Raw genomic sequence first — 27,064 nt, forward strand, 5'->3', positions numbered from 1 at the left:
ATTTGAAGTGAAATTGACGCGCGTCTGAGGCGAAATCCGCTTCTTGGAGGGGATAACAACCTCTTGGATAACAATCAGTCTGGCTTCAAAAGCGGACACTCAACTGAGACTGCTCTGCTCTCAGTAATTGAAGCTCTGAGACTGGCAAGAGCGGCTTCCAAGTCCTCAGTTCTCATCCTGCTGGATCTGTCTGCTGCCTTTGACACAGTTAACCACCAGATCCTCCTGTCAATCCTAAAGATGAAGGGGATCTCGGGAACTGCACTCCTGTGGTTCAAGTCTTATCCTTTGGGTAGGTCCTTTAGGGTGTCGTGGAGGGGTGAGGTGTCTAAGACCCAATATCTAGCCACTGGTGTGCCTCAGGGCTCAGTGCTTGGACCACTTCTCTTCTCCATCTACATGACATCCTTCCGCCTGTCCCGCGCCCAGTTTGATGATGTCCCATGTTTGTTTGGATGATAATTGGATCCAGCCTCAAAGCAATTAACCTCTCCTGTGATTTTTATTCCTCACACAACACGGTCCAGACATGAACTATGTTCTTATACACTGTTGGTTGTCTTTACATAGAATAATAATGTTTCATATAATCTAGATTTAGATATGGAATAAATAGCATTCAATACAAAATGAATATGTCTCTTGAAATCAAGTTTTTATGTGATAAAATACATTTGTTTTTTTTTGTGTACATTTGTCATTTTTGTCATTTGTTGTATATTAGAACCACACCAGGCATTAGTCATATTACAAAATAATTTATTGAGGCCAAACATATAAAATAACATTATACACTGAAAAGTGTCGTTTATCACGTCACTTCAACACGTGACAGCAGCAAGCAGGCTCCTGATTGGTTAACGCGGCGCGAACTGACGCCAAAGTTCAGATTTTTCAACTCGGGGGTCGGACGCGAATTCGCGGCAAACCGCGTCAAACACGTGAATGCACAAAAAGCACCAAATAAAAATCCACCGCGCCGCACTAAACGCTTCATTCCCGCCGCAGGACCTCCACGCCATTTAACATGGAAATCACTTGCGCCAGACGCTCTATTCGCGTTTGGTGTGAACGCAACATTAGAGGCTCTTTTGAGACGGGTTCTTGCAGTAGCCTACCAAAAAATGCTCTTTATGTCACAAAAAACTAACTAAAAAAAGGTTATTATCATTGTGAAAACCCCTGTTTGCTTCTTCCTGGCACATTTATTTTTAAGGCTGTGTGTTTCAAAACAAAATTTAAAAAGCAGAGCTGAGGTAAGATATATATAAAAAAAATCTTATCATTGTAATAATCTCGTCTGATTCTGAAATGTTGCCATAGCATGTCGCTACACACTCAACAGTTCAACCAGCTCACCATAACTTGTTTTCACCACTTTTATTAATCATATGGATTGTGAATTGGTAAGTCATGATCTCAAGAGACGTACGTAGCTTCATTCACAGTGGAAGAAGTGCTCGGCCTCTGACTGATCACCTGAAGGAAAGGATGTGCACATTCGTACAACAATGGAAACCTGTACATGGATTAAATCTGAATGTGCATCACTTGATCAAAGCATTCAACACTGGCGTATTAAATCTTACTTGTTTGGTAGTAATCGTAAACACTTTAATCGCAACTGGCTTGAGATTCTTCACTTGAAAAAGCCGTTTCGTTTGTATCTGGTAATTCACTGGAATATTTTGTGGGATCTACATGAGGAAACAAACTCACCAGTCATGGACATTATGGATCAAATGTTTATGAATCGCCCTAAGACATAAAATCATAATGAATGTTGCTGTTTTCTCACCTCCTTCAAACAATGACATGATCATCTTTAGAGTCGACCCGTTCCACAAGTTTTATGTATAAATAAGTTTTAAGCTGTGGCGAAAAAGTGCTGGTTAATTTCTAAAAAGGGGAACTCTACACATTTTGTGACGAATCCATCAAACACACCATTGATGTATCAGCTGAGAATCCAGATAAGAGTTTAATATCCACAATGACCGTGTTTAGTCCTTTCCTGTAGTAGACCATCATATCTGGAAAAGAGCAAATGAAAAGGTTCATAAATGCCTCATATAAATGTGCAAATAAGAGAGAACAAAAGCCAGTATTAACAAGACGCACACTCTAAAAAATGCTGGGTTGTTTCAACCCAATCTTGGGTAAAATATGAACAAACCCAAACGTTGGGTTAAAAATGTAATGTAAAAATTGAACCCAACGGCTGGGTATGTCCATATTTTACCCAAAATTGGGTTGAAACAACCCAGCATTTTTTAGAGTGCATGCAGAGTTATATTACTCAAATCACTCATAATGTGTGAATAATACAATACAATGTTGTATCTCAAGTCAGTGTGTAGTGTTTTAACTACTGAGATATCCCATCATACCTCCCAGAGGACTACAAAGAACTACTGTATACATGTTCATAATTCATGTTCATAATGCATAATGTATAATATAAGGTAAGGGCATCCCACTAGTAATTACTCAAGTGTTACTACACCCTTCTAAAGGAACTAGGCTACTAATAATTTGGATCGGTATTATAAAGTGAAGATCATGGGAGGAACACACACTGGCAATGACTAAAGTGTTACCAAATCCATCGGAAGGAATTACTATTTAAAATCTTACAAAAATCTCAAAAGCTTATAATGCTTCATAATTACTAGAGTTAGGCTATCATGCTTTTTTTTACTTTTGAATATTGATCCAAATTATTAGTTGTTCCTTCAGAAAGATGTAGCGCTTGAGTCATTACTAGTGGGTTACTGTCACCTTATATTATAAATTATGTATTGTTAATGTTAATTATGAACCTGTATACACGGGTTTCTGTGCAACGTCATCACGTAGATGCGCGCGCATCTAAGAGGCAGAAAGCAAAAGCAACAGTCTTTACGGCTATATCTAGCAGAAGCAGAGATGACGCGGAGCTGTTGTGCTGTAAACTAACCTAAATGCATAGGGTATGTCATGTTTTTATGATTCGCAAACTTAGTTGGACAATTTCATACTAGTCAACTAACTAACTTTTTACATAATGTTATATTAATATGCAAATGAAACACAAGCAAACAGATTCAACTCTGAAATTGCAGTTTATTATTGAGTCAACAAGAATTTACAAACAATGCGAAATCTACGTTAATTACAATGTTCTTTTACAGAACTCGGCATAACATATAGCGGTCTTGCCTCTTGGATGCGCGCGCATCCGGTATTGTTTGTATACAAGAAACCTGTGTATAGTAGTTCTTAGTTCTCTGGGAGGTATGAGAAAAATAGTAGTTACTAATTAGCGAATAGTGAACTACCACGTTCAACTGAGCGCTATTACTTACTAATTTGTTAATCAGATTTTCTTAATAGTAGTTACAAGCAGTGCTCGAAGTGGGGCGGTACTAAATTTTACTCATACCTGCACTTTTTCTTGCGTGCCGCTACTTCTCGCATGTAGCCGGTACTCTACCACAGACAGAAAAGGCGTTACGGCCGTTTCACACCGCAAGCGTGAGCAGCGCATATTTTTTCCGGCATGCATGTTAATCAATGAGTGCATTCACACACCGGGAGGAGCAGCGCGTCAAGCAGGAGCACTTTTGATGGACAAAATATAATTTCACACAAAAAGTGCCCAAAATGCACAAGTGTGTCTAGTGTGTTTTAACAAGAACTGGAGTAGGCTACGTCAGAAAAGAAAATGAAGATTCAAAAATATGAATAGAAAATTTTTCCATTTAACCTTGTTTTTATTTTTCAGTTTGGGTTAAAAAGTAGTGTTTTATAATAAATACAAAAAAACACACACACACACACACACATATATATTTGCTCTTATTTTGTTCTTCTGCTGCTTTACAATACTCGTCCGTTAGATTCAATATTTTGGTAGGCTATTTATTATTATAAACTAGAACAAGATAGATCTTATTTATTTTTAAACTCATTTGCTAATTACAACTTTCAATTTACTTGATTCACTTGTTGTCTTTATCATTTTAAAATTTGACTTACTAAATGTGTTCAATTTGAGTTTTTAATTTTGAGTTATTAGCTTTCTTTGTAAGCAGACACATGTTTCTCTGTTTAATAACAAAAAATACATTTACATTACTTTTTTAACGTTATTTTATGTGTTAATCCATTAGTCCATATTTAAGACAATAAAAACATTCAAGTTAAAAAGCTATTTCACTATACACACTATACACTTTATGTATGATTACTGTGAGTAACGTGAGTTAATTAGCATTTTAGTCAAATGTTTTACACATAGATTTAAATATTGTTTAGAGTTACCAGGATTGGGAGAATTAATCAATTGACGATAATTAATAGAACACACACACACACACACACACACACACACACACACACACACACACACACACACACACACACACACACACACACACACGGCTTGTTTAAATTCATTTATGTTGTTAACAAATAACAATAAATTGTTGTTGTACCAGCAATATCTCCAAGTTTTTTTTTTCCACTGTAGAAATCTCAAATGTCATGAGATTTTTGTCCGGCACCTTTTTCCCCCACTTCAAGCACTGGTTACAAGAATGTTAATAGTGTGTAACTCATGTGTTCCTGTGTAGTTATTCATTAATAATGGAAGAGTTTTCTAAAGTGTTACCAAAAACAATAGTACATTCATAAAAGACAACAGAAAGTCATCAGAAACAAACCTCTTACCGTCTGATGGCAACATCCTCCAGTTTCTTGAAAAGCTGCTGTCGAGAGTCCGTGTCTCTAGCCAGACTGAACGTGTAGGCGAGCAGGGCAGTGGTGTATGTGTTTCTGACATCCTCAATGACGGACCTCAAGCATGACAAACCTTTACTGACGACAGGATCCTGTGACAAAACAACTGCAACAGAGGAACAGACTTCAGTGAGTGTCATGTTTCTGAGTTTATATCATGTTTCCTATAGATCAGGCGTTTTCAAACTGTTGGCTGCAGCTAAATTTACGTTTCATGAATGACACACACACACACACACACACACACAAATTTTCACATTGTACCAACGTTAAATAGAAATTGCTATATTGCTTAGTCAGTGTGATTTTCGAAACTCGCAATTTGCGGAAAAAAACTTGCAGTGCGAAATACGAAACTCAAATTTCACAATTTCTGCAATTTGATTCGATAAATATGACAGCTTTGTGTTGCTGCGACTTGTTGTGATAAAAATGTTCAGCGTCTCAGAGCGGCTCGGTTCATTAAGCATGTGTATTGCAGTATATGCCATTCATACTAGAACAAGGAAAAACAACGCCTCTAAAAGAGAACCAATGCCTCCCACCCCACCCCACATTCATGCTTGAAAATGATTTTGGTGGGCCTTGAGATAGATCATACTTGTCTAGGTCCTGGACTGGAAAAGTTTGGGAATCCCTGCTATAGATGAACTTACTGTGACTGGAGTTTCCAGTTCAAGCAATGATGCAGTAATGTAGGCAGTAATGGTCACGTCATCATTCACCCCACCCAATATATAAGAATTAAAGGATAAATAAAGCAACACAAACCACTGAAGGAAAGTTCATCTAGATTCTAGACAAACTGTGATGTTGCCTTGAGAAAGTCTGAATGAAGACCTGATGGTGTGGAAGATATAATTGAAAAATTATATCTGGTGTTTCAATGAATTCCATCCATCATAAATCTCAAAACAAATAATTTGAACTGAGACCAATTTTTAAATGTTTCTTTTTTTTTTTGTACCACCCTCTTGGGTTTCATTATTATTGTAGATTACCTTGATATTATTTCTGTTAAACAAAAATAATAGTGAAAATACATTTACCGTGTATTCCCCTCACCATCACCAAATGCGCTGTATGGTCCATCAGAATGCTTGTAGTTCATCATTCGTCTCTGGTATCCTGTGTAGTGTGACAACGGTTAACACTTCAACAGTTTGTGTTGACTCAATGTGACTCTTAGGTGTGTTGAATAATGTATAATCGTATCAAACAGCGCATTCATTTTAAAAGACGAACAGAGAACCGCGATCAAGGCATTTGTCGATTGGAAAGATGTGTTTGCCGTCCTTCCTACGGGATTCGGCAAAAGTTGAATTTATCAGCTGGCTCCGATGGTCGCTAAGAAGACGGGACGCAATGAAAACCAATGGAAGGGATGTGCTCGCGATCTCTTTTCTCTGAAGCCTCAGATGAACACGCTTCTTCAGCCGGCTCTCTTTCGTCGTCTTTCCATTTTTTTAAGTCAGTCAAGTCACGTTGCAACCGTGTTATAAAGTTGAGACGGGGCCGACAAATGCGAGAAGATTTATTTGCTTTATTGTCGAGATGTAATCCTAAACGGAGAACTTGTTCGTATCGTATACATACAGCTTTTGTATTTCTCTCAAAAATGCTATTTGTGCTTGTAAGTACTCCGCGAATTCTTAAATTCGTTTTAAAAGAACGGCAAAGATCGTTTACACTCATTAATTTACTACTTCTTCCAGCGTGCGTGCAGTTGAGCTCTGTTGACAACTATGCGTTGCTCTGATTGGTTGTAGTCTATCCAATTGAGTGCAGAGTTGTTGTTTTTTCCTGGTTCGGTAAAGACACGCCTCATAATCAAAGCCCCACTATGAAGCAGTATCAGACTCACATTCTGCCTAGAATATGAGTATGACTTACTAAGTCAGGCTAATGACCAGATGAATGTTCATGACAAGGCTTTCATTGGGCTTGAGAAGACTTGCACTCAGTCTGGCCTCAGATCCCGACTCCATCACTGCAGGAAACGTCACCATGAAATATCTGTGCAGAGAAAATGATCAAACAATATTGCCTGAGTGGTTAGATATAATATTAAACATAAAAAATAAACTGAGAGAGAAAATCAATACAGTTAATTTACTATTGATCAATTATATGAGAAGTGCGAATAAAAGAGCAAACTGCGTAATGAAGTCTGATGACTTAATTTTTGATTTTTGTATGGTTATTCAGAGAAATATTGCTCTTAAAAATACACTGTCATTAATTATAAATTATCTTATGCCTTAAAGGGTTAGTTCACCCAAAAATGAAAATAATGTCATTAATGACTCACCCTCATGTCGTTCTAAGCACGTAAGACCTCCGTTCATCTTCGGAAGACAGTTTAAGATATTTTAGATTTAGTCCGAGAGCTTTCTGTCCCTCCATTGAAGCTGTATATACGGTATACTGTCCATGTCCATAAAGGTAATATAAACATCATCAAAGTAGTCCATGTGACATCAGTGGGTTAGTTAGAAGTTTTTGAAGCATCGAAAATACTTTTTGGTCCAAAAATAACACAAAATAAGACTTTATTCAGCATTGTATTCTCTCCCGGGTCTGTTGTCAATCCTTCACAGTTACGCTGCTGGCGTAAGACGCTGATGACGTGTTATCTGGTGCGCCCGAGCTTCATTTACAGACTGAGGGAAACGCACGCTGTAAAAGTGTCTCATCCGCGACATGCACATTTACGCACCATTAAAAAAATGATATCCACGCAAACAATGTAGAATAGCTTGAATATAGCGTGCGTCTCCCTCAGACTGTAAACGAAGCTCGGGCGCACCAGATAACACGTCATCAGCGTCTTACGTCAGCGGCGTCACTGCGGAGTCGTGAACGCAGATTCACAACAGACCCGGGAGAGAATACAATGCGGAATAAAGTCTTATTTTGTGTCATTTTTGGACCAAAAAGTATTTTCGATGCTTCAAAAACTTCTAACTAACCCACTGATGTCACATGGACTACTTTGATGATGTTTTTATTACCTTTATGGACATGGCCAGTATACTGTATATACAAGTTCAATGGACGGACAGAAATCTCTCGGACTAAATCTAAAATATCTTAAATTGTGTTCCGAAGATGAACGGAGGTCTTACGGGCTTAGAACGACACGAGGGTGAGTCATTAATGACATTATTTTCATTTTTGGGTGAACTAACCCTTTAAGTTGTCAGCGGACACGCCCCCAGCGTTTGAGAGCTGAGACTACTGCAAATTTTTTCACGATTTTGATAGCTTATTTTATATACTTGCCGGCTTTTTTTTATCATTCAAATTTGGCTGGGTGGCTAATAACACATGTTTCTGTGGTGTGACAAACTCAGAACACATACTTCATTTTGACTTTACAGGGACTTTAATTGTAATCAAGTGTGAAGCTCCATCCGCACTGATGGCAAATGTAAGGCGTTTGTCTTGTGTGAATACATGTGCTTGATAAGATGTGGTTTTTGTATAAAACTTTTTCCACACTGATGGCAAGCGAATGGCTTTTCTCCAGAGTGAGTTCTCGTGTGTTTCTTCAGATTGTCCTTATGTGCAAAACTAACTCCACACTGAGTGCACTGGTACGGCTTCTCTCCGGTATGAATTCGCTCGTGCACTTTCAGGTTTCCAGACTGAGCGAAACTCTTGTCACAATATGAACACTTGTACGGTCTTTCTCCGGTATGAATTATTTGGTGCCGTTTCAGTTGGGCAACTGTAGTGAAGCTCATCCCACATTCAAAGCACACATGATCTCTCACTTCATTATGTGTTTTCTGGTGCAGTTTAAAACTGATCAGCCTTGAAAAACTCTTTCCACAGAGAGAACACACATAAGGCTTCTCGTCTGCATGAACTTTTAGGTGTGATTTTAGATGTGATGATAAAATGAACTTTTTACCACACTGATCACATTTAAATGCTTTTTCTCCAGAGTGAAGGAGAAGATGTTTACTGAGACCTGATGTACGAGTGAAACTCTTCTCACACTGAGGGCATGGATACGGTTTCTCTCCAGTGTGAATTTTCATGTGTCTTTTAAGGTTTCCTTTTTGTCTGAGACTCTTTCCACACTGAGTGCAGGAGTGCAGCTTTTTGGCTTTTGTCCCTTGAGTTGTGAAGGTACGACTTTCCTCCGCTGCATTCAGGTCTTGTCTTTGCCGTTTCACTTCCGCCTGGTCTAAAATAAAATAAATATTATGTGGTTAAAATCAGTTCAAGTGAACTCATTCATGATTTAACATGATTTAATATACGCCAAGGTTTAAGTCTGTCATTTACTTGTTCATACGATTAAAATGTGTTTGACAACTTCTTTACAAGATTATAATGCATTTTGCATCTATAAACTGCTTATTATTTCACAGTCACGCAATCTGTTGAACTGAAGCTTTATTAATGTTTCTCAGCAGCAAACAATGAACAATCAAGAAAAAACCAACCTATTTGTTCCTCAGTATCTTCATGTTTTATTCCGGATGTTTCTGGATCACTCATGTCTTCAATCACCACTTTAATAATCTCCATCTTTATAATAGTAAAACACACAGAATTCAGCTGTTTCTCCTTCTTCTGATTTCTCCTGTTATTTCTTCTCAGGACGACCATCTTCTTCTTTTACGTTTTATGAGTTTCTAAACCGCTTTAAGGTGCATTTGCGCCACCTATTGGACTGTAGTATTGAGTTTGGAAAAAGGGAATTTTGTAATTCTGACCTGATTGTAATTTAAGTGCATTATATACTTTCAATTTCTTCAAGGCATTATGTATGAAAATCTAAAGCAGAGACATTACTCCATATATAGACTTAAAATAATACTGAAGAAGCCCTGTAACATATGCTAACAATTAAAAACAATACAGACTTGTGCAATATAGCAGACTGTGGCAATTGTTGTATGTAGGCTACCAGTGGATGTACATGTGAAAGTCGTGTTACAATCATCCACGTTTGGTCAGCCATGAGATTTCAAGTTATTTATATATATATATATATATATATATATATATATATACATATTGAAGTGAAAGTCTGGAATAAATGTTAAAAATCAAATTAAACAATTAAATATGATGATTCAGATTACACGTTTTGTCATTTAACTTGGATTAAAATAATCACAATTGAAGCAATAAAACAGTGTTTGTTGAATAGGCTATACATTGTATATGAATAAGTGGGGGATAATGTATAGCTAGGCGGTTGTTATAGCGAATACAACTCCCGACAGGCTGATTATGAGCCCGATGCGAAGCGGAGCCTGAAGGGAGTTGTATTCGCTATAACAACCAACTCGCTATACATTATCCCGCTTATTACATTGCTACCTACCAAATAAATCAATAATTTGACACAAAATATTGATTTAAAAACGATTTATATGGCTTCCGCTAAAGAAAGTAGTCCGTTCCGTCTCTACGGTTAGAATCCTGTGTCCATGGCAACGCTCTGTTTTTCATGGCAACGGTCTGTTATACTTAGCAGCGGTCGGTTATCAAGAATTATTACATGGTTTGGTTTAATTCTAATGTAGAATGCGGTCTGTTATTTCTTGATAACCGACCGCTGCGAAGTAAAACAGAGCGTTGCCATGGACGCAGGATTCTAACCGTAGAGACGGAACGGACTATTTTCTTTAGCGGAAGCCATAAATCATTTTTAAATCAATATTTTGTGTCAAATTATTTATTTATTTGGTAGGTAGCCATGTAATAAGCGGGATAATGTATAGCGAGTTGGTTGTTATAGCGAATAATGTTGTATTCGCTATAACAACCGCCTCGCTATACATTATCCCTTACATAACAGACCGCATTCTACATTAAAATTCAACCAAGCCATGTAATAAATATACATATATATATTTTTGCACAAACTTAATGCAGCAGACAAAAAGTTTGATTTATTATTTAATGCACAATCAGAACACTATATAGTTCACGTTGGTAGACTAACTAGTCATAAGCAGACGGCATCAATTTATACAAATCCCAGCACACAAGCAAGCCTGACAGAATTTGCAATAAAAATAGTTTATGTACCCTAATATAGCGTTCAAACCCCAGAAATGTGAAAAGGGGAAATTTCAGCAACTTCTAAGATGGGAGAAACTGCTTTTTCTGTGAGTAAAGAAACCTCCTGATTGGGTGAAGCTCTTCCCGTGCAAGCAGTGGTGCGGTCTCTCGGCAGTCTGTGGTGGTTGCAATGAAGTCGCTCGTGTTTTTTCAAGGTTCCTGACCGAGTGAAACTTTTGTCACAATGTGTACACTTAAAAGGTCTTTCTCCAGAGTGAACACGCAGATGACAACTGAGACTTGATTTATGTGCGAAACCCTTTCCACACTGAGGACAGGAGTATGATCTCTCCCCAGGACAAACACGAAGGTGTATCTTAAGTTTGTATTCAGTTGTGAAGCTCCATCCGCACTGAGGGCAAACGTAAGGCTTTTGATTAGTGTGAGTACTTATGTGCTTGATAAGATGTGGTTTTTGTATAAAACTTTTCCCACACTGATGGCAAGCGAATGGCTTTTCTCCAGAGTGAATTTTTGTGTGTTTCTTCAGACTGTCTTTACGTGCAAAACCAACTCCACACTGAGTGCACTGGTACGGCTTCTCTCCGGTGTGAACTCGCTCGTGTACTTTCAGGTTTCCAGATACAGTGTAGCTCTTGTCACAATATGAGCACTTGTACGGTCTTTCTCCAGTATGAACTCTTTGGTGCTGTTTCAAATGGTCATCTCTAATAAAGCTCTTCCCACACTCAAAACACACATGATCTCTCACTTCATTGTGTGTTTTCTTGTGCTGTTTAAAACAGAACAGCCGAGAAAAACTCTTTCCGCAGAGAGAACACACATGAGGTTTCTCACCCGAATGAATTTTCAGGTGTTGTTTTAGATGTGATGGCAAAATAAACTTTCTACCACACTGATCACAGTTAAATGGTTTTTCTCCAGTGTGAAGGAACAGATGATTCCTGAAACCTGATGGTTGAGTGAAACTCTTTCCACACTGAGTGCATGTATACGGTTTCTCTCCAGTGTGAATTCTCATGTGTCTGTTAATGTTTCGTTTTTGTGTGAAAGTCCTTCCACACTGAGTGCAGGAGTGCAGCTTTTTGCCTTTTGTCCCTTGAGTTGTGAAGGTACGACTTTCCTCCGCTTCATTCAGGTCTTGTCTTTGCCGTTTCACTTCCGTCTGGTCTAAAATAAAAATATTATGTGGTTAAAAATCAGTTCAAGTGAACTCTGATGATTTAACAGAAGAAAGCAACAGAGATCAGGTACCAGATATTTGATACGCCAAAGTTTAGTTCTGTCATTCATTTGTTAATACGATTAAAAATGCGTTTGACAACATTTATACAAAATTATGATCATTTAAATCAATTTTCTGAGTCATTTATCATCTATAAACTGCTTATTATATTACAGCCACCCAATCTGTTGAACTGAAGCTTTATTAATGTTTCTCAGCAGCAAACAATGAAGAATCAAGAATGGACACCAACCTATTTGTTCCTCAGTATCTTCATGTTTTATTCCAGATGTTTCTGGATCACTCATGTCTTCAATCTCCACTTTAATAAACTCCATCTTTATAATAGTAAAACACACAGAATTCAGCTGTTTCTGCTTGGATTTCTCCTGTTATTTCTTCTCAGGACGACCATCTTCTTCTTTTGCGTTTTATGAGTTTCTAAACCGCTTTAAGGTGCATTTGCGCCACCTATTGGACTGTAGTATTGAGTTTGGAAAAAGGGAATATTGTAATTCTGGCCTGCTGATTAAGTGCATTATATAGGAATTATGTAATATAATCTAAGGCATTAATGCATATTTAGACTTAAAATAATACTGAAACATACTAACAATTAAAAACAGATATGCAATATAGCAGACTGTGGCAAATGTTGGCATATCTTTGTGGGTCCAGACAGTGGATGTACGTGTTAGCCATGATAAGTGAAAGTTTGTTGTAAATGTTAAAAATCTAATTAAACAAGGAAATTATTCAGATTACTCGTTTTGTCATTTAACTTGGATAAAAATTGTCACAAATCAAAGAATAAAACAGTGGTTGTTGAATACGCTATCAAAATGGTTTTATATTTGCAAGAAAAACTTAGTGCAGTGGACAAGATGTTTTATTTATCATAATTTCATATGCAATCAGAACACTGTATACTAAACATGAATACACTAACTAGGCATAAGCAGATGGCTTCAATTTATCATGGCCACATAAACTAGCTTGAAAAAAATATTGCAAATAAAAAACAATTACTTGGCAAGCTTTTTTGGCAAAACTCTTACCACTATCATAGAGTAGATCACCCATTCGTCTATATAGCAGGAAAAGTTCCCACAGTTATACACATGATTTATTTAGTAGTGTTCACCACAGATAATAGGCTGCCGTGCCGTGTAACCTGGTCAGAAGTAAGCATAGAAAAGGCACACAGATGTCACCTTAAACCCGGACTTTTTGAAAAGTTGGTGGTAGAGGTATGGTGGAATGAAAACAAAAATTTATAAGCAGTTGTACACACCAAAATATTCTTTGCATTTAAAATAGGTTCAGATAGATTTCAGTCTAACATATACTGCACTGAATGGCCAATTTTAAGTTGTAACGTTTCTCCTCCGCTTAATGAATTCATTCAGTTTGTCTTTGCTCAACCACTTCTATCACGCAATATATTTATATACAATATATATAATTTTAAAATAAACATATACAGTATAGTACCACACTTAAGTGTGAAACATTTCACAGTACCACACTTGAATTCACTGAGTTCCTGAGAGCAATCCATTCTTTCACAAATGTTTGTAAAAGTGTCTGCATGTCTAGGTGCTTGATTTATACAACTGTGTTCATGGAAGCAGGGCCGGATTAAGAGTTCAGAGGCCCCTGGGCACAATGACTTGTAGGACCCCCCGCGACGAGTCTAATATACACGCATTTGAAAAGCAGATTTGTTTCTTATTTTTTTCTACTGTTCTTTCACTTTAGACATAACCAACTTTGTTTATGTAAACCTTGTGTGTATTTGACAGTATTAGAGCAATAAGACTCGAAAGATAACTTAGTCCAGTAACAGGCGCTGTTATACAGGCTTTTAGTGCATGTGCGCGTCGGGGTGTAACGTTATTGCGCTCAGAAAAGCGCCCGTTAGAACAGCGCATCAGCAGCGAATGACATGTTTAACCGGCAAGGCTTTAAAGCACATGCAAATAATTCATTTTTATAAACTACAGTGTCCCGTTCCTCTGCATTTCATGTGAATATACGTCGCGCTGTACAATGTTGAGACGGAGGCGCCAGAACTGCAAACTGATAGAATGCACGATCCTACGATATTTCTTCAAAAGCAGATCGTGGAGACATTTTAATCATAATATTTGACGGTGCCCAGGGCCCCTTAGATGTCCTGGGCCCCTGGGCAATTGCCCAATTGCCCTAATGGTTAATCCGGCCCTGCATGGAAGTAATTGGAACACAACTGAATTCAACGATTTGGAGGGGTGTCCAAATCCATTTTACTTTTGTGTCGGTTTTTCAAAGCAAAAGTGGAATGGATTACCTGATCCTGGATAGCAAAACATGGGATTTCCAAATATGGGCCCAGTTCTCTTCATTTATACTGAATACTCTCTCCTGATTATAGAAAAAAAATTATCTTCTGTAAATTGGCATAGTAATTACATACACTGTAAATATATAGTATTTGGAGAAAATATGTCACATTTGCCCTTCATTCAAAGCTTTGGTGGACTGAAGCTTTGGTACACTATATTGCCAAAAGTATTGGGACACCCCTCCAAATCATTGAATTCAGTTGTGTTCCAATAACTTTCATGGCCACAGTTGTATAAAATCAAGCACCTAGACATGCAGACACGTTTACAAACATTTGTGAAAGAATGGGTCACTCTCAGGAGCTTAGTGAATTCAAGCGTGGTACTGTGAAAGGTTGCCACCTCTGCAATAACTCCTTTCGTGAAATTTCCTCACTACTAAATAGCAATAACTACAGACCACCAAAATTCCTGTGGGACTCAGATTATCTCAAGAACAGTGCGTAAGAGCTGCATGGAATGGGTTTCCATGGCCGAGCATCTGCATCCAAGCCTTATATAACCAAGTGCAATGCAAAGCGTCGGATATAGTGATGTAAAGCACGCAGCCACTGGACTCTAGAGCAGTGGAGACGTGTTCTCTGGAGTGATGAATCACGCTTCTCTGTCTGGCAATCTGATGGACTTGTCTGGGTTTGCTAGTTGCCAGGAAAACGGTACTTGCCTGACTGCATTGTGCCAAGTGTAAAGTTGGGTGGAGGGGGGATTATGGTGTGGGGTTTGCTTTTCAAGGGTTGGGCTTGACCCCTTAGTTCCAGTGAAAGGAACTTTTAAGGCTTCAGTATACCAAAACATTTTGGACAATTTCATGCTCCAAACTTTGTGGGAACAGTTTGGGGATGGCCTCTTCCTGTTCCAACAAGACTGTGCACCAGTGCAAAAAGCAAGGCCCATAAAAACATGGATGAGCGAGTTTGGTGTAGAGGAACTTGACTGGGCTGCACAAAGTCCTGACCTCAACCTGTTAAAACTTTTGGGATGAATTAGAGCAGAGACTGCAAGCCAGGCCTTCTCATCCGACATCAGGAGATGGCGAAGGGATGGTGACAGGAGAGAGATGGCGTAGGGATGGTGACAGGAGATGGCGTAGGGATGGTGACAGGAGAGAGATGGCGTAGGGATGGTGACAGGAGATGGCGTAGGGATGGTGACAGGAGATGGCGTAGGGATGGTGACAGGAGATGGCGTAGGGATGGTGACAGGAGATGGCGTAGGGATGGTGACAGGAGATGGCGTAGGGATGGTGACAGGAGATGGCGTAGGGATGGTGACAGGAGATGGTCGTAGGGATGGTGACAGGAGATGGCGTAGGGATGGTGACAGGAGATGGCGAAGGGATGGTGACAGGAGATGGCGAAGGGATGGTGACAGGAGATGGCGTAGGGATGGTGACAGGAGATGGCGTAGGGATGGTGACAGGAGATGGCGTAGGGATGGTGACAGGAGATGGCGTAGGGATGGTGACAGGAGATGGCGTAGGGATGGTGACAGGAGATGGCGTAGGGATGGTGACAGGAGATGGCGAAGGGATGGTGACAGGAGAGAGATGGCGTAGGGATGGTGACAGGAGATGGCGAAGGGATGGTGACAGGAGATGGCGTAGGGATGGTGACAGGAGATGGCGAAGGGATGGTGACAGGAGATGGCGTAGGGATGGTGACAGGAGATGGCGAAGGGATGGTGACAGGAGATGGCGAAGGGATGGTGACAGGAGATGGCGAAGGGATGGTGACAGGAGATGGCGAAGGGATGGTGACAGGAGAGAGATGGCGTAGGGATGGTGACAGGAGATGGCGTAGGGATGGTGACAGGAGAGAGATGGCGTAGGGATGGTGACAGGAGATGGCGAAGGGATGGTGACAGGAGATGGCGTAGGGATGGTGACAGGAGATGGCGTAGGGATGGTGACAGGAGATGGCGTAGGGATGGTGACAGGAGATGGCGTAGGGATGGTGACAGGAGATGGCGTAGGGATGGTGACAGGAGATGGCGAAGGGATGGTGACAGGAGATGGCGAAGGGATGGTGACAGGAGTTGGCGTAGGGATGGTGACAGGAGATGGCGAAGGGATGGTGACAGGAGATGGCGAAGGGATGGTGACAGGAGATGGCGTAGGGATGGTGACAGGAGATGGCGAAGGAATGGTGACAGGAGATGGCGAAGGGATGGTGACAGGAGATGGCGTAGGGATGGTGAAAGGAGATGGCGAAGGGATGGTGACAGGAGATGGCGAAGGGATGGTGACAGGAGATGGCGAAGGGATGGTGACAGGAGATGGCGAAGGGATGGTGACAGGAGATGGCGTAGGGATGGTGACAGGAGATGGCGTAGGGATGGTGACAGGAGATGGCGTAGGGATGGTGACAGGAGATGGCGTAGGGATGGTGACAGGAGATGGCGAAGGGATGGTGACAGGAGATGGCGAAGAGATGGTGACAGGAGATGGCGTAGGGATGGTGACAGGAGATGGTGTAGGGATGGTGACAGGAGATGGCGTAGGGATGGTGACAGGAGATGGCGTAGGGATGGTGACAGGAGATGGCGTAGGGATGGTGACAGGAGATGGCTTAGGGATGGTGACAGGAGATGGCGTAGGGATGGTGACAGGAGATGGCGTAGGGATGGTGACAGGAGATGGCGAAGAGATGGTGACAGGAGATGGCGTAGGGATGGTGACAGGAGATGGCGAAGAGATGGTGACAGGAGATGGTGACAGGAGATGGTGACAGGAGAATGAGATGGCGAAGAGATGGTGACAGGAGATGGCGAAGAGATGGTGACAGGAGATGGCGAAGGGATGGTGACAGGAGATGGCGAAGGGATGGTGACAGGAGATGGCGAAGGGATGGTGACAGGAGATGGCGAAGGGATGGTGACAGGAGATGGCGAAGGGATGGTGACAGGAGATGGTGAAGGGATGGTGACAGGAGATGGCGAAGGGATGGTGACAGGAGATGGCGAAGGGATGGTGACAGGAGATGGCGAAGGGATGGTGACAGGAGATGGCGAAGGGATGGTGACAGGAGATGGTGAAGGGATGGTGACAGGAGATGGTGAAGGGATGGTGACAGGAGATGGCGAAGGGATGGTGACAGGAGATGGTGACAGGGTGGAGCTGACAGATCAAGACGAAGCGAGGAGATTTGAGGCCGGAGGCGGAGCCACAAGATGAAGACAAACAAACTTAAAGTCCATGAAAGTGACACTAACTGAACATAAACCTGATATTTACAGAATGACTCATTCTCTGTGTTCAGTAAATAGATTAAATCAAGACAAAATGTTGATTCTGTTTTATTTCTCATAACTGCATACTACGAGAAGACAATATAGTACATTTTGTAAATAACATGAATATATCTAATGAAAGACATTTAGCACAAAACCCATTTTGACAGAAAAAAACCCTACAACAATTTATTTACACTGTAAGAGTTGTTGACTGGTGAAGTTTCAACTCTGTCTTTCTAGTTTTCAAAACTTTTGACCAAATTCACAAAATTAAACTGATATTGTGCGTTTAGTATAAACTCCTTTTATCTCACACATTTACTTGAATGTATTTACACTGATAGATTGCAACATTTTTTCATATGAGTGGAAAGGCTTGACAAATGTTTAAAATCACTCCCACACTGAGTACAGTAGTACGGCTTCTCTCCCGTATGAAGTCGCTCGTGTGATTTTAGGTGTGGAGACTGAGTGAAACTCTTGTCACAATATGAGCACTTGTAAGGTCTTTCTCCAGTATGAATTCTTTGGTGTTGCTTCAGGTTGGCAGCTCTAGTAAAGCTCTTCCCACAGTCACAACATAAATGATCTCTAACTTCATTATGTGTTTTCTGAAAACACACATGATCTCTCACTTCATTATGTATTTTCTGGTGCTGTTTATAACTTTTTAGCCATAAAAAACTCTTTCCACAGAGAGAACACACATAAGGCTTCTCGTCTGAATGAACTTTCAGGTGTTGTTTTAGATGCGATGACGAAATAAACTTTTTACCACACTGATCACAGTTAAATGGTTTTTCTCCAGTGTGAACGCGCAGATGATATTTGAGATCAGTTTTACATTTGAAACTCTCTCCACACTGAGTGCAGTGGTACGGCTTCTCTCCAGTGTGAACTCGCTCATGCGATTTCAGGTTTTCAGAACGACAGAAACTCTTGTCACAATATGAGCACTTGTACGGTTTTTCTCCAGTATGAATTCTTTGGTGATTTTTCAAATGGGCAGTTGTAGTAAAGCTCTTCCCACAGTCACAACACACATGATCTCTCACTTCATTGTGTGTTTTCTGGTGCAGTTTAAAATGACGCAACCATAAAAAAGTCTTTCCACAGAGAGAACACACATAAGGCCTCTCACCTGAATGAACTTTCAGGTGATTTTTTAGATTTGATGATGAATGAAAATCTTTACCACACTGATCACAGTTAAATGGTTTTTCTCCAGAGTGAACGTGCAGATGATTCCTGAGACCTGATGATTGAGAAAAACTCTTTCCACACAGAGGGCATGTATACGGTTTCTCTCCAGTATGAATTCTTATGTGTGCTTTAAGGTGTCCTTTTTGTCTGAAGCTCTTTCCACACTGAGGGCAGGAGTACAGCTTTTTAGTTTTGATGCTCTGCTGTTCCTCTTCTGCTTCATTCAGTTCATGTTTTTGCGGTTTCATCTCCATCCAGTCTAAAATAAAAAATATTATGTGGTTAAAACAAGTTCAAGTAAAGTCTGATTTAACAGTAGAAAGCAACAGAGTATCAAGTATCAGATCTTTGATGTGTTAGTTTCGTCATTTTCTTGTTAATCCATTTAAAATGTATAAACAAAAGCCATTCAAGATTATGATAATTTAGATTCATTTTCTGTCTCATTTTTCATCTCTAATGTGTTCATTATTTCATAACCAACAGCAAATCATTGCTTGTCAGCAGTCAACAATGAAGAATCAAGAATGAACACCAACCTATTTGTTCCTCAGTCTCTTCATGTTTTATTCTGGATGGTTCTGGATCACTCATGTCTTCAATCTCCTCTTTAATAAACTCCATCTTTAACAGTCACACAGATTTCAGCTGCTACTCCTGGAGTTTGTCCTTCTCTTGTAGGATGATGGGAATATTCCCAGTATTTATTGGTGAATTGTTGTGGGAGGGGCTTCACTGCAGGTGTGAACTGTGATCACTGTGTGATACTGACGCCCACGGGACCAGATCTGGAAAAATCAAAGATAAGTTACCTAATTTATACTGTAATACTTTAAAGGAGACCTATTATGCAAACGTCACTAAAATTCAACATATCACTTCTTGAAACTCCACCCTCTTCTAGAAAGGGGGCCAGGAGCACCAGCTAATTTGCATTTAAAGGGACACACACAGAAATGTCACGTTTTTGCTCACCCCGAAAAGTGGCAATTTAAAATAAAAAGCTATAAAAATAAAAGCTATAAAAATAATCTGTGGGGTATTTTGAGCTAAAACTTCACATACACACTCTAGGGACATTACAGACTTAAGGGGCATAATAGGTCCCCTTTAACAGCAAACTAGTGCTGCAACTAATGATTATTTTGATAATCTTCGATTAATCAGAAAAAAAAAATCTTTTTCTTTTCTTTTATTGACAAAACACACTTTTCCCACATCCTGGTGTACTTCAAACAAATGTGCCAACGGAATGCTATGAAAATATATATAGTGAATATATCTATATCTATATCTATGCTAATAAACAAAACACAAACTGAGTGTTAACAGATTAGAGGGATGCTCTGCAGGAACACACACATTTTCAAAAATGTATAGGCCTAAGTGTTTAACAAAAAAGTATATCTCTGAAACACTAGCTGGCGTTGTGTTTAAACTTCTCAAGTCCCTTCAGAAAATGCATATGATGATACATACCAAATTTTGTGCTGATATGTCAAACCGTTTAAAAGATATTGCAATTCAAAAATGAAAAATGTCAGCCAGATGGTTCGTCCAAACCTGGCAAAATCAGTAACTGATGAACTTTGCAACACTGTTGCTTACTGATCTAAATTAAATGTATATAAAACCAAATAGATTTGAATAATGACTATATTGTCTTTTTTAGAGCTGCTTTAGCTCTGAATTTGCACTTGTTTCATATCTGTAAAACTTTGATATTAACACATTCTTTTTTCTGGCTATTACTGTGAAGCTGCTTTGACAGTAAGAAATAAAGGTGATTTGACTTGGTTTCTAGGAATCTGGAACACGACAAAACCAATATCAAATGTCAGTAAGCCAGTAAGAAGATGTTATTTTAGTTTTTTTTCTTCTTTTTTATTGCTTACAATTTCTGAAACTACAAAAAACAGGCACAGAACATGCAAATCTCTTGGAAAAGCAAACACTAAAATCAAAACTATTTTTTAAACATTACTGTAGTGTAAGCCTACTTATACAATTATTATAAAATAATAAATTCTATGTGATTTCGAAGTGATCAAATTTGGTATATTTACACAATAAACAAAAATGCAAGGGGGTAAAATGTATTTATTTATTTATCAAATCATTGAGCTCTGATTTCTAAACGAACTAATTATGATTAAGTGTTTTAACACATGATAATGTGTGGCATTAAAATGTGTTTCACAAAAGAGCAGTTCGTTTTAAACACCTGTTTTTTTCCTTCCACATATACTTTGTAGACGGTCCCTACCTGGGCTAAGCGCTAGCTCGTCACTACGACGTTGCTACAAATTGAAGGTGAATTATTAAAACATATTTATCGTGATGGGTTAGTTCTACTTTCTAATACTCTTAAAGTAAGGTACATTTTTACAAGTATAATTATTCACTTAGAATATTGACATTTTTCGCGGCTGGATATCTGACATCCAACATCAAACCAGTAGGCTACACATATGATACACTCCAGTTAGTCCGTTTTGCAACATGATTCAATTAAAATCACAGCGCTACCTACCTGTCATGCTGGAGACCTTTTACCAGATATGAATGCATCCAGGTGTTATTTATTCATTCTTTAAGTAAATAATCCAGATGCTTTTCTCTCCGTGACAACAAAAGCAGACTACTTGGCTCATTCTTCTTCTTTTTAATTTCTTAGCGGTTGACAGACCAGCTTTCAGTGCATTACCGCCACCAACTGAACTGGAGTAAAGTAAGGTACATTTTTGTGAAGCATTGAGGAGAAAAGAAAACAATATTCTTACATCAATTCCCGTTTCCTTCAAAAATCTCAAAATTGCATATCGAATAGGAATTCTTCTACATTTTTTAGCCAGAAGATTTTCCTAATGATGGTGTATTATGTTCCATGTCAATCAGCTTATCCTTTTATACATTTCTTTAATTTGTATATGCATGAGAACATGTTCAACTGTTTCTGGTTCATTACAGGTATTGCACTTCCCTGTAAAATGTTTATTGATTTTATGTAAATTGGCATTTAATGCTGTGAGTCCTCCTGTCCTATGCGAAGATTATTCTTTTCTTCCAAATATTGAAACTCAGTCTCCTTTTCCCACTTTTTTTCTGAATCTGAAACAGGTGTCTCCCCTTCATCTCTCGTTCCCAACACTTCTGCCAGATGTCATTTTCTGCCTTACGAATGCAGGTCTTAGCTTCTGATTTACTCATGTTAATATGAATCTTTACATTACTGGCTAAAGAATCCTTATTCATGCAACCCATCCTTAAAGGGATAGTTCACCCCAAAATTTAAATGCTGTCATTAATTACTCTCCCTCATGTTGTTCCAACCCGTCAGACTTTCCTTCATCTTCGGAACACAAATTAAGATATTTTTGAATAAATCTGAGAGCGGTCTCAGTCCTCCATAGGCTTCTATTGTAATTGAAACTTGCCGGCCCAGAAAGTTAGTAAAGACATCGTTAAAATACTCCAAGTGACTACAGTGGCTCAACCTTAAGTTTATCACGCAACGAGAATACTTTTTGTGAATGCAGCGCGTCTGGGTTGTACGTCAGAACGTAGGCTCACTATTGGCCGACACTGGTCATGTGTGTGATGCTGGCCAATAGTGAACCTACGTCCTGACGTACAACCCAGACGTGCTGCGCTAACAAAAAGTATTCTCGTCGCTTGATAAACTTAAGGTTGAGCCACTGTAGTCACTTGGACTATTTTAAAGCAGAACTCGGCAACTCTAGTAATTTCTTTGCTGATTGTCACTTTTGTTGTCGCATGTTTTCCCCACGAGCTCCCCCTACAGCTGCGGGGCGTATATTTCACAACACTGTCGTAAAAACTCACTTGCGGCGCCTCTTCCCCCTTTCAACCGCTGCTCATGTGCATTTGATATGATCGGAGCAAGCCAACTTTATTGTGTGGAGCTATGTCTACCGAGGTGGGTAATACATACACATTATCATAGAACATTGACATGTATATTTTGTATTCTGTAATCAACCATAAAGCAGTTCGTGTTTCTCGCTCGTTCTCGTTCTCAGGAGACTTCCAATTTCTATCTTGCCAGGACGGTAGTCCCCAAGTTGCAAGGTTGGTTTTCCGCCTGGGAACGCTGGGGGGGGGGGGGGGGGGGGAGCGGAGAAAGTCACCAATATCACCAGAACAGATTGTTTAACCATCCAAATGATTTCTAGACAGTTTTATTAAGTTAAAAAAGTTGCCAAGTTCTCCTTTAATGATGTCTTTATTAACTTTCTGGGCCGGCAAGTTTAAATTACAATAGAAACCTATGGAGGAGTGAGACAGCTCTCAATTGAATTAAAAATATCTTAATTTGTGTTCCAAAGATGAAGGAAAGTCTTACGGGGTTGGAACAACATGAGTGCGAGTAATTACTGACAGAATTTTCATTTTTGGGTGAACAAACCCTTTAACGTGCCTTAATGTACTAAAACAGTGATATTAAAAGATCAAATTCAGTTTACACCTTTTTGATGATACAGGCGAGCAGATGAGCCAAGAATATGAATGCAACATGTTTTATTGGTTTTCGATGGAGAAACCTTGTTGCATTACTATTCTGTGTTCATTTGCATGCCTGTACAAAGTATGCATAATCAATAAGGTGTACATTGAATTTGGTCTTGGTTAATATCACTGTCTTAAAACAAACCAGGTAAAAATGACTGGGTGGGCAATGGAGGAAAGCCTTGTTTTGCCCACCAGGTGGGCGTTCCTATAATGGTGGACATCCTTTGAAAACTACGAATACTAATGCCTTCTGGCCTTTTAATGTGACCCATACCATAGACAACCGTTTACACCGCATCACTTTTCTTAGAAGTGTTTCACATGCTGATACATATAAGTAAGTAAAAGTACATGACATGAATCTATCTAATTTAAGAAAGACCAATTGAGCACATAATCCATCCTGACAGAAATAAACTACAATAATGACTTTATTTTCACTGTGGTTGGGAATATAGACGCTTTAAGACCCAAGGACCAGATACGATGAATGAAGGTCAGGAGTTAGAAGTGCAGTCAATTGAAAACAAGAGTCAGAATTATAATAAATTGGAGAACATTTATACTGAAGATAGTTTGCAGTTTCATCAGGCAGAATTGAGCTTACATTTACAAAAATCACAGCAAATACCCTTCACCAAAGTCTAAGCTACGTCATTACTTCAGGTTGAATGATTCTGATTGGCTAAGAAATAGATAAACAGTAATTTTCCACACATGGACAGATAGACAGAAGCATCTCTTCATTGATGATACTTGACACCCAAACCCTGAGTTAGGTAAGAGTGTCCCGCCGAGGTCACGAGTCTGTGTGTCTAGGCGGCAACATGGCAAATAAAACAAGTCTGTAACAAAGAAAACTATAGCGTGCGTACATACACCGATACACAGCTTCTTCAAAGTTGGAGTTAGTTGAGCTCTGCTCTAAAGAAGAGACTTTCCCAAAACATCCAGATAACTTGTTTTTTCTCAGTGAGAGGTTCAGACAATAGCTTTACACCGAATTAAACTGGTATTGTGCTTTTAGTATAAACTCTATTTTATCTTACACATTTACTTGATCCTTTACACACGGAGTGCACTGGTACGGCTTCTCTCCAGTATGAACTCGCTTATGTAATTTCAGGTGTGCAGACTGAGTGAATCTCTTGTCACAGGATGAGCACTTGAAAGGTTTTTCTCCAGTATGAATTCTTTGATGCAGTTTCAGACATTCAGCTCTAGTAAAGCTCTTCCCACAGTCACAACACACATGATCTCTCACTTCAGTGTGTGTTTTCTGGTGCAGTTTAAAATAATAAAGACTTGGAAAAATATTTCCACAAAGAGAACATAATTGAGGCTTCTCGTCTGAATGAACTCTCATGTGTTGTTTTAGATGTGACGAGGAAATAAACTTTTTACCACACTGATCACAGTTATATGGCTTTTCTCCAGAATGAACGCGCAGATGATATTTGAGATAAGTTTTACATTTGAAACTCTCTCCACACTGAGTACAGTGGTACGGCTTCTCTCCAGTGTGAACTCGCTCATGCGATTTCAGGTTTTCAGAACGATAGAAACTCTTGTCACAATATGAACACTTGTGAGGTTTCTCTCCAGTATGAATTCTTTGGTGTTGCTTCAGATTGTCAGCTCTAGTAAAGCTCTTCCCACAGTCACAACACACATGATCTCTCACTTCATTGTGTGTCTTCTGGTGCAGTTTAAAATGACGCAGCCATAAAATACTCTTTCCACAGACAGAACACACATAAGGCTTTTCACCTGAATGAACGTTCTGGTGTTGTTTTAGATGTGCTAATGAAATAAACTTTTTACCACACTGATCACAGTTGAATGGTTTTTCTCCAGAGTGAACGCGCAGATGATTCCTGAGACCTGATGATTGAGAAAAACTCTTTCCACACTGAGTGCATGGATACGGTTTCTCTCCAGTGTGAATTCTCAAGTGTGTCTTAAGGTTTCCTTTTTGACTGAAACTCTTTCCACACTGAGAGCAAGTGTGCAGCTTTTTGTCTTTTGTTCTTTGAGTTTTGAAGCTCTGCTGTTCCTCCTCTGCTTCATTCAATTCATGTGGTTTCATCTCCATCCAGTCTGAAATTAAAATATTATGTGGTTAAAACAAGTTCAAGTGAACTCTGATTTAAAAGAAAGCAACAGAGTACCAAGTATCAGATCTTTGATGTGTTAGAGTTCCGTCATGTTCTTGTTAATCCATTTAAAGTGTATAAACAAAAGCCATTCAAGATTATGATCATTTAGATGCATTTTTTGCCATTTTTTGTTCATTATGTCATAACCAACAGCAAATCTTTATTTGTCAGCAGTCAACAATGAAGAATCAAGAATGGACACCAACCTATTTGTTCCTCAGTATCTTCATGTTTTATTCTGGATGGTTCTGGATCACTCATGTCTTCAATCTCCTCTTTAATAAACTCCATCTTTAACAGTCACACAGATTTCAGCTGCTACTCCTGGAGTTTGTCCTTCTCTTGTAGGATGATGGGAATATTCCCAGTATTTATTGGTGAATTGTTGTGGGAGGGGCTTCACTGCAGGTGTGAACTGTGATCACTGTGTGATACTGACGCCCACAGGACCAGATCTGGAAAAATCAAAGATAACTTACTGAATTTATACTGGATTACTTTAACAAACAATATGTTCAATATGCACAAAGGAAGATATTTTGAAGAATGTCAGTAACCAAACAGTTAACTGGTCCCAATATACTATGGAAGTCAATGGGACCAGTTAACTGTTTGGTTACTGACATTCTTCAAAATATCCTCCTTTGTGTTCAGCAGAAGAAAGAAAATCATACAGGTTTGAAACAAGTTGAGGGTGAGTATATGATTACAGTATTTTCATTTTAAAGTGAACTATCCCTTTAAAGAAGATTAAAGAAAATAGTCCAACACCGTGGTACAACGAGCACACTCAGGCCCTTAGGAGAGCAGCCAGAAAAATGGACCGCAGACTGCTAGATCTGCTTATTTTTAGTCTCCCTGAGGAAAACTTCCATTCATTTGTTATTATTAGGAAGGGTCCAGAGGTCATAGATCCTCTTCTTAAAATGATTAATTCATTCAGGATATGTACCAAAAACGTTTAAGCTGGCTATTATTAAACCTCTTCTAAAAAAAAAATTGATCCTAGAGAATTAGTACATTTTTGGCTGATCTCAAATCTACCCTTTCAGTCAAAAATACTAGAAAAGGCGGTATCCTCACAACTATGTTCCTTATTAGAAAATTATGTTGGCATTGGCATTACTGGAATTTCATTAGCGTAGTTTAAATCAGTGATCGCCAACCCTTTGATCGCGATCGACTGGTAGATCTTTATCACTGTGCCGGTAGCTCCCAAAAATAACAGAAAAATAAAGTACAAAAAACACATTATCAAGACTCGAAATTGTGACCATTTTGGTCGCATGTGCTCAAAACATTTTATTTGTGCGACCTCAATTTATTTGGGAGCATTTGTGAGTACAAATAATTGTTGCGTATGTTTTTTGTTTTTTTTGTGCAGAGTCAGACCATTCTGTATACTCTAAGTCTTGAAATGATGCAATCTAATTTTAAATCAAAAACAACTGCTCATGCTACATGTGTGTAACATCTTTGTTTGGATTGTG

At 39.2% G+C, this 27,064-nt stretch overlaps 5 protein-coding genes across 9 annotated transcripts in view; 1 reads left to right on the plus strand and 4 right to left on the minus strand.

The window, feature by feature from the left end:
* LOC306997074 (uncharacterized protein) overlaps positions 1 to 27,064 on the plus strand; it is a 268,793-nt gene that overhangs the window by 240,358 nt on the left and 1,371 nt on the right. The window lies entirely within an intron of this gene.
* On the minus strand, positions 257 to 7,067 carry LOC306996934 (alpha-2-macroglobulin-like protein 1). The gene is made up of 4 exons (XM_079609889.1): positions 6,676 to 7,067; positions 5,832 to 5,910; positions 4,714 to 4,888; positions 257 to 2,033 (listed from the first exon to the last, which is right to left on the minus strand). Exons 2-4 carry the CDS (start codon positions 5,872 to 5,874, stop codon positions 1,982 to 1,984), a joined length of 270 nt encoding a protein of 89 aa, XP_079466015.1. The 5' UTR covers positions 5,875 to 5,910; positions 6,676 to 7,067; the 3' UTR covers positions 257 to 1,981.
* Positions 10,530 to 12,519, minus strand: LOC306997622 (uncharacterized protein). The gene is made up of 2 exons (XM_079610983.1): positions 12,315 to 12,519; positions 10,530 to 12,006 (listed from the first exon to the last, which is right to left on the minus strand). The coding sequence occupies exons 1-2, from the start codon at positions 12,397 to 12,399 to the stop codon at positions 10,856 to 10,858; spliced, it is 1,236 nt and encodes a 411-aa protein (XP_079467109.1). The 5' UTR covers positions 12,400 to 12,519; the 3' UTR covers positions 10,530 to 10,855.
* Positions 17,733 to 21,587, minus strand: LOC306997052 (uncharacterized protein). The gene is made up of 3 exons (XM_079610090.1): positions 21,416 to 21,587; positions 19,422 to 19,670; positions 17,733 to 19,141 (listed from the first exon to the last, which is right to left on the minus strand). Exons 2-3 carry the CDS (start codon positions 19,504 to 19,506, stop codon positions 18,012 to 18,014), a joined length of 1,215 nt encoding a protein of 404 aa, XP_079466216.1. The 5' UTR covers positions 19,507 to 19,670; positions 21,416 to 21,587; the 3' UTR covers positions 17,733 to 18,011.
* The window catches only part of LOC306997051 (uncharacterized protein), a 45,067-nt gene continuing 41,838 nt past the window's right edge, over positions 23,836 to 27,064 (minus strand). For all 5 annotated transcript variants that reach the window (XM_079610089.1, XM_079610081.1, XM_079610088.1 and 2 more), the window contains 2 exons: positions 25,781 to 26,029; positions 23,836 to 25,515 (listed from right to left, as the gene is read on the minus strand). In XM_079610089.1, coding sequence (XP_079466215.1) covers positions 24,461 to 25,515; positions 25,781 to 25,865 — 1,140 coding nt within the window. In that variant the 5' untranslated portion in view covers positions 25,866 to 26,029 and the 3' untranslated portion in view covers positions 23,836 to 24,460. The remainder of the gene's footprint in view (positions 25,516 to 25,780; positions 26,030 to 27,064) is intronic.

The sequence above is a fragment of the Phoxinus phoxinus genome (genome assembly GCF_949152265.1).
Source record: "Phoxinus phoxinus genome assembly, chromosome: 4".
Classification (NCBI taxonomy): Eukaryota; Metazoa; Chordata; class Actinopteri; order Cypriniformes; family Leuciscidae; genus Phoxinus; species Phoxinus phoxinus.

Bases quoted from the DNA above. Each gene is read 5' to 3' on its own strand.
- LOC306996934 (XM_079609889.1), bottom strand. From the start codon at position 5,874: ATGGACCATACAGCGCATTTGGTGATGGTGAGGGGAATACACG. The intron at 4,889-5,831 runs GTAAATGTATTT...CCTCTGTTGCAG, and splicing joins GATGGTGAGGGGAATACACG to TTGTTTTGTCACAGGATCCT. The intron at 2,034-4,713 runs GTAAGAGGTTTG...GCTCTTTTCCAG, and splicing joins GAGGATGTTGCCATCAGACG to ATATGATGGTCTACTACAGG.
- LOC306997622 (XM_079610983.1), bottom strand. From the start codon at position 12,399: ATGGAGTTTATTAAAGTGGAGATTGAAGACATGAGTGATCCAGAAACA. The intron at 12,007-12,314 runs GTTGGTGTCCAT...TTTTTATTTTAG, and splicing joins AGATACTGAGGAACAAATAG to ACCAGACGGAAGTGAAACGG.
- LOC306997052 (XM_079610090.1), bottom strand. From the start codon at position 19,506: ATGGAGTTTATTAAAGAGGAGATTGAAGACATGAGTGATCCAGAACCA. The intron at 19,142-19,421 runs GTTGGTGTTCAT...TTTTTATTTTAG, and splicing joins AGAGACTGAGGAACAAATAG to ACTGGATGGAGATGAAACCG.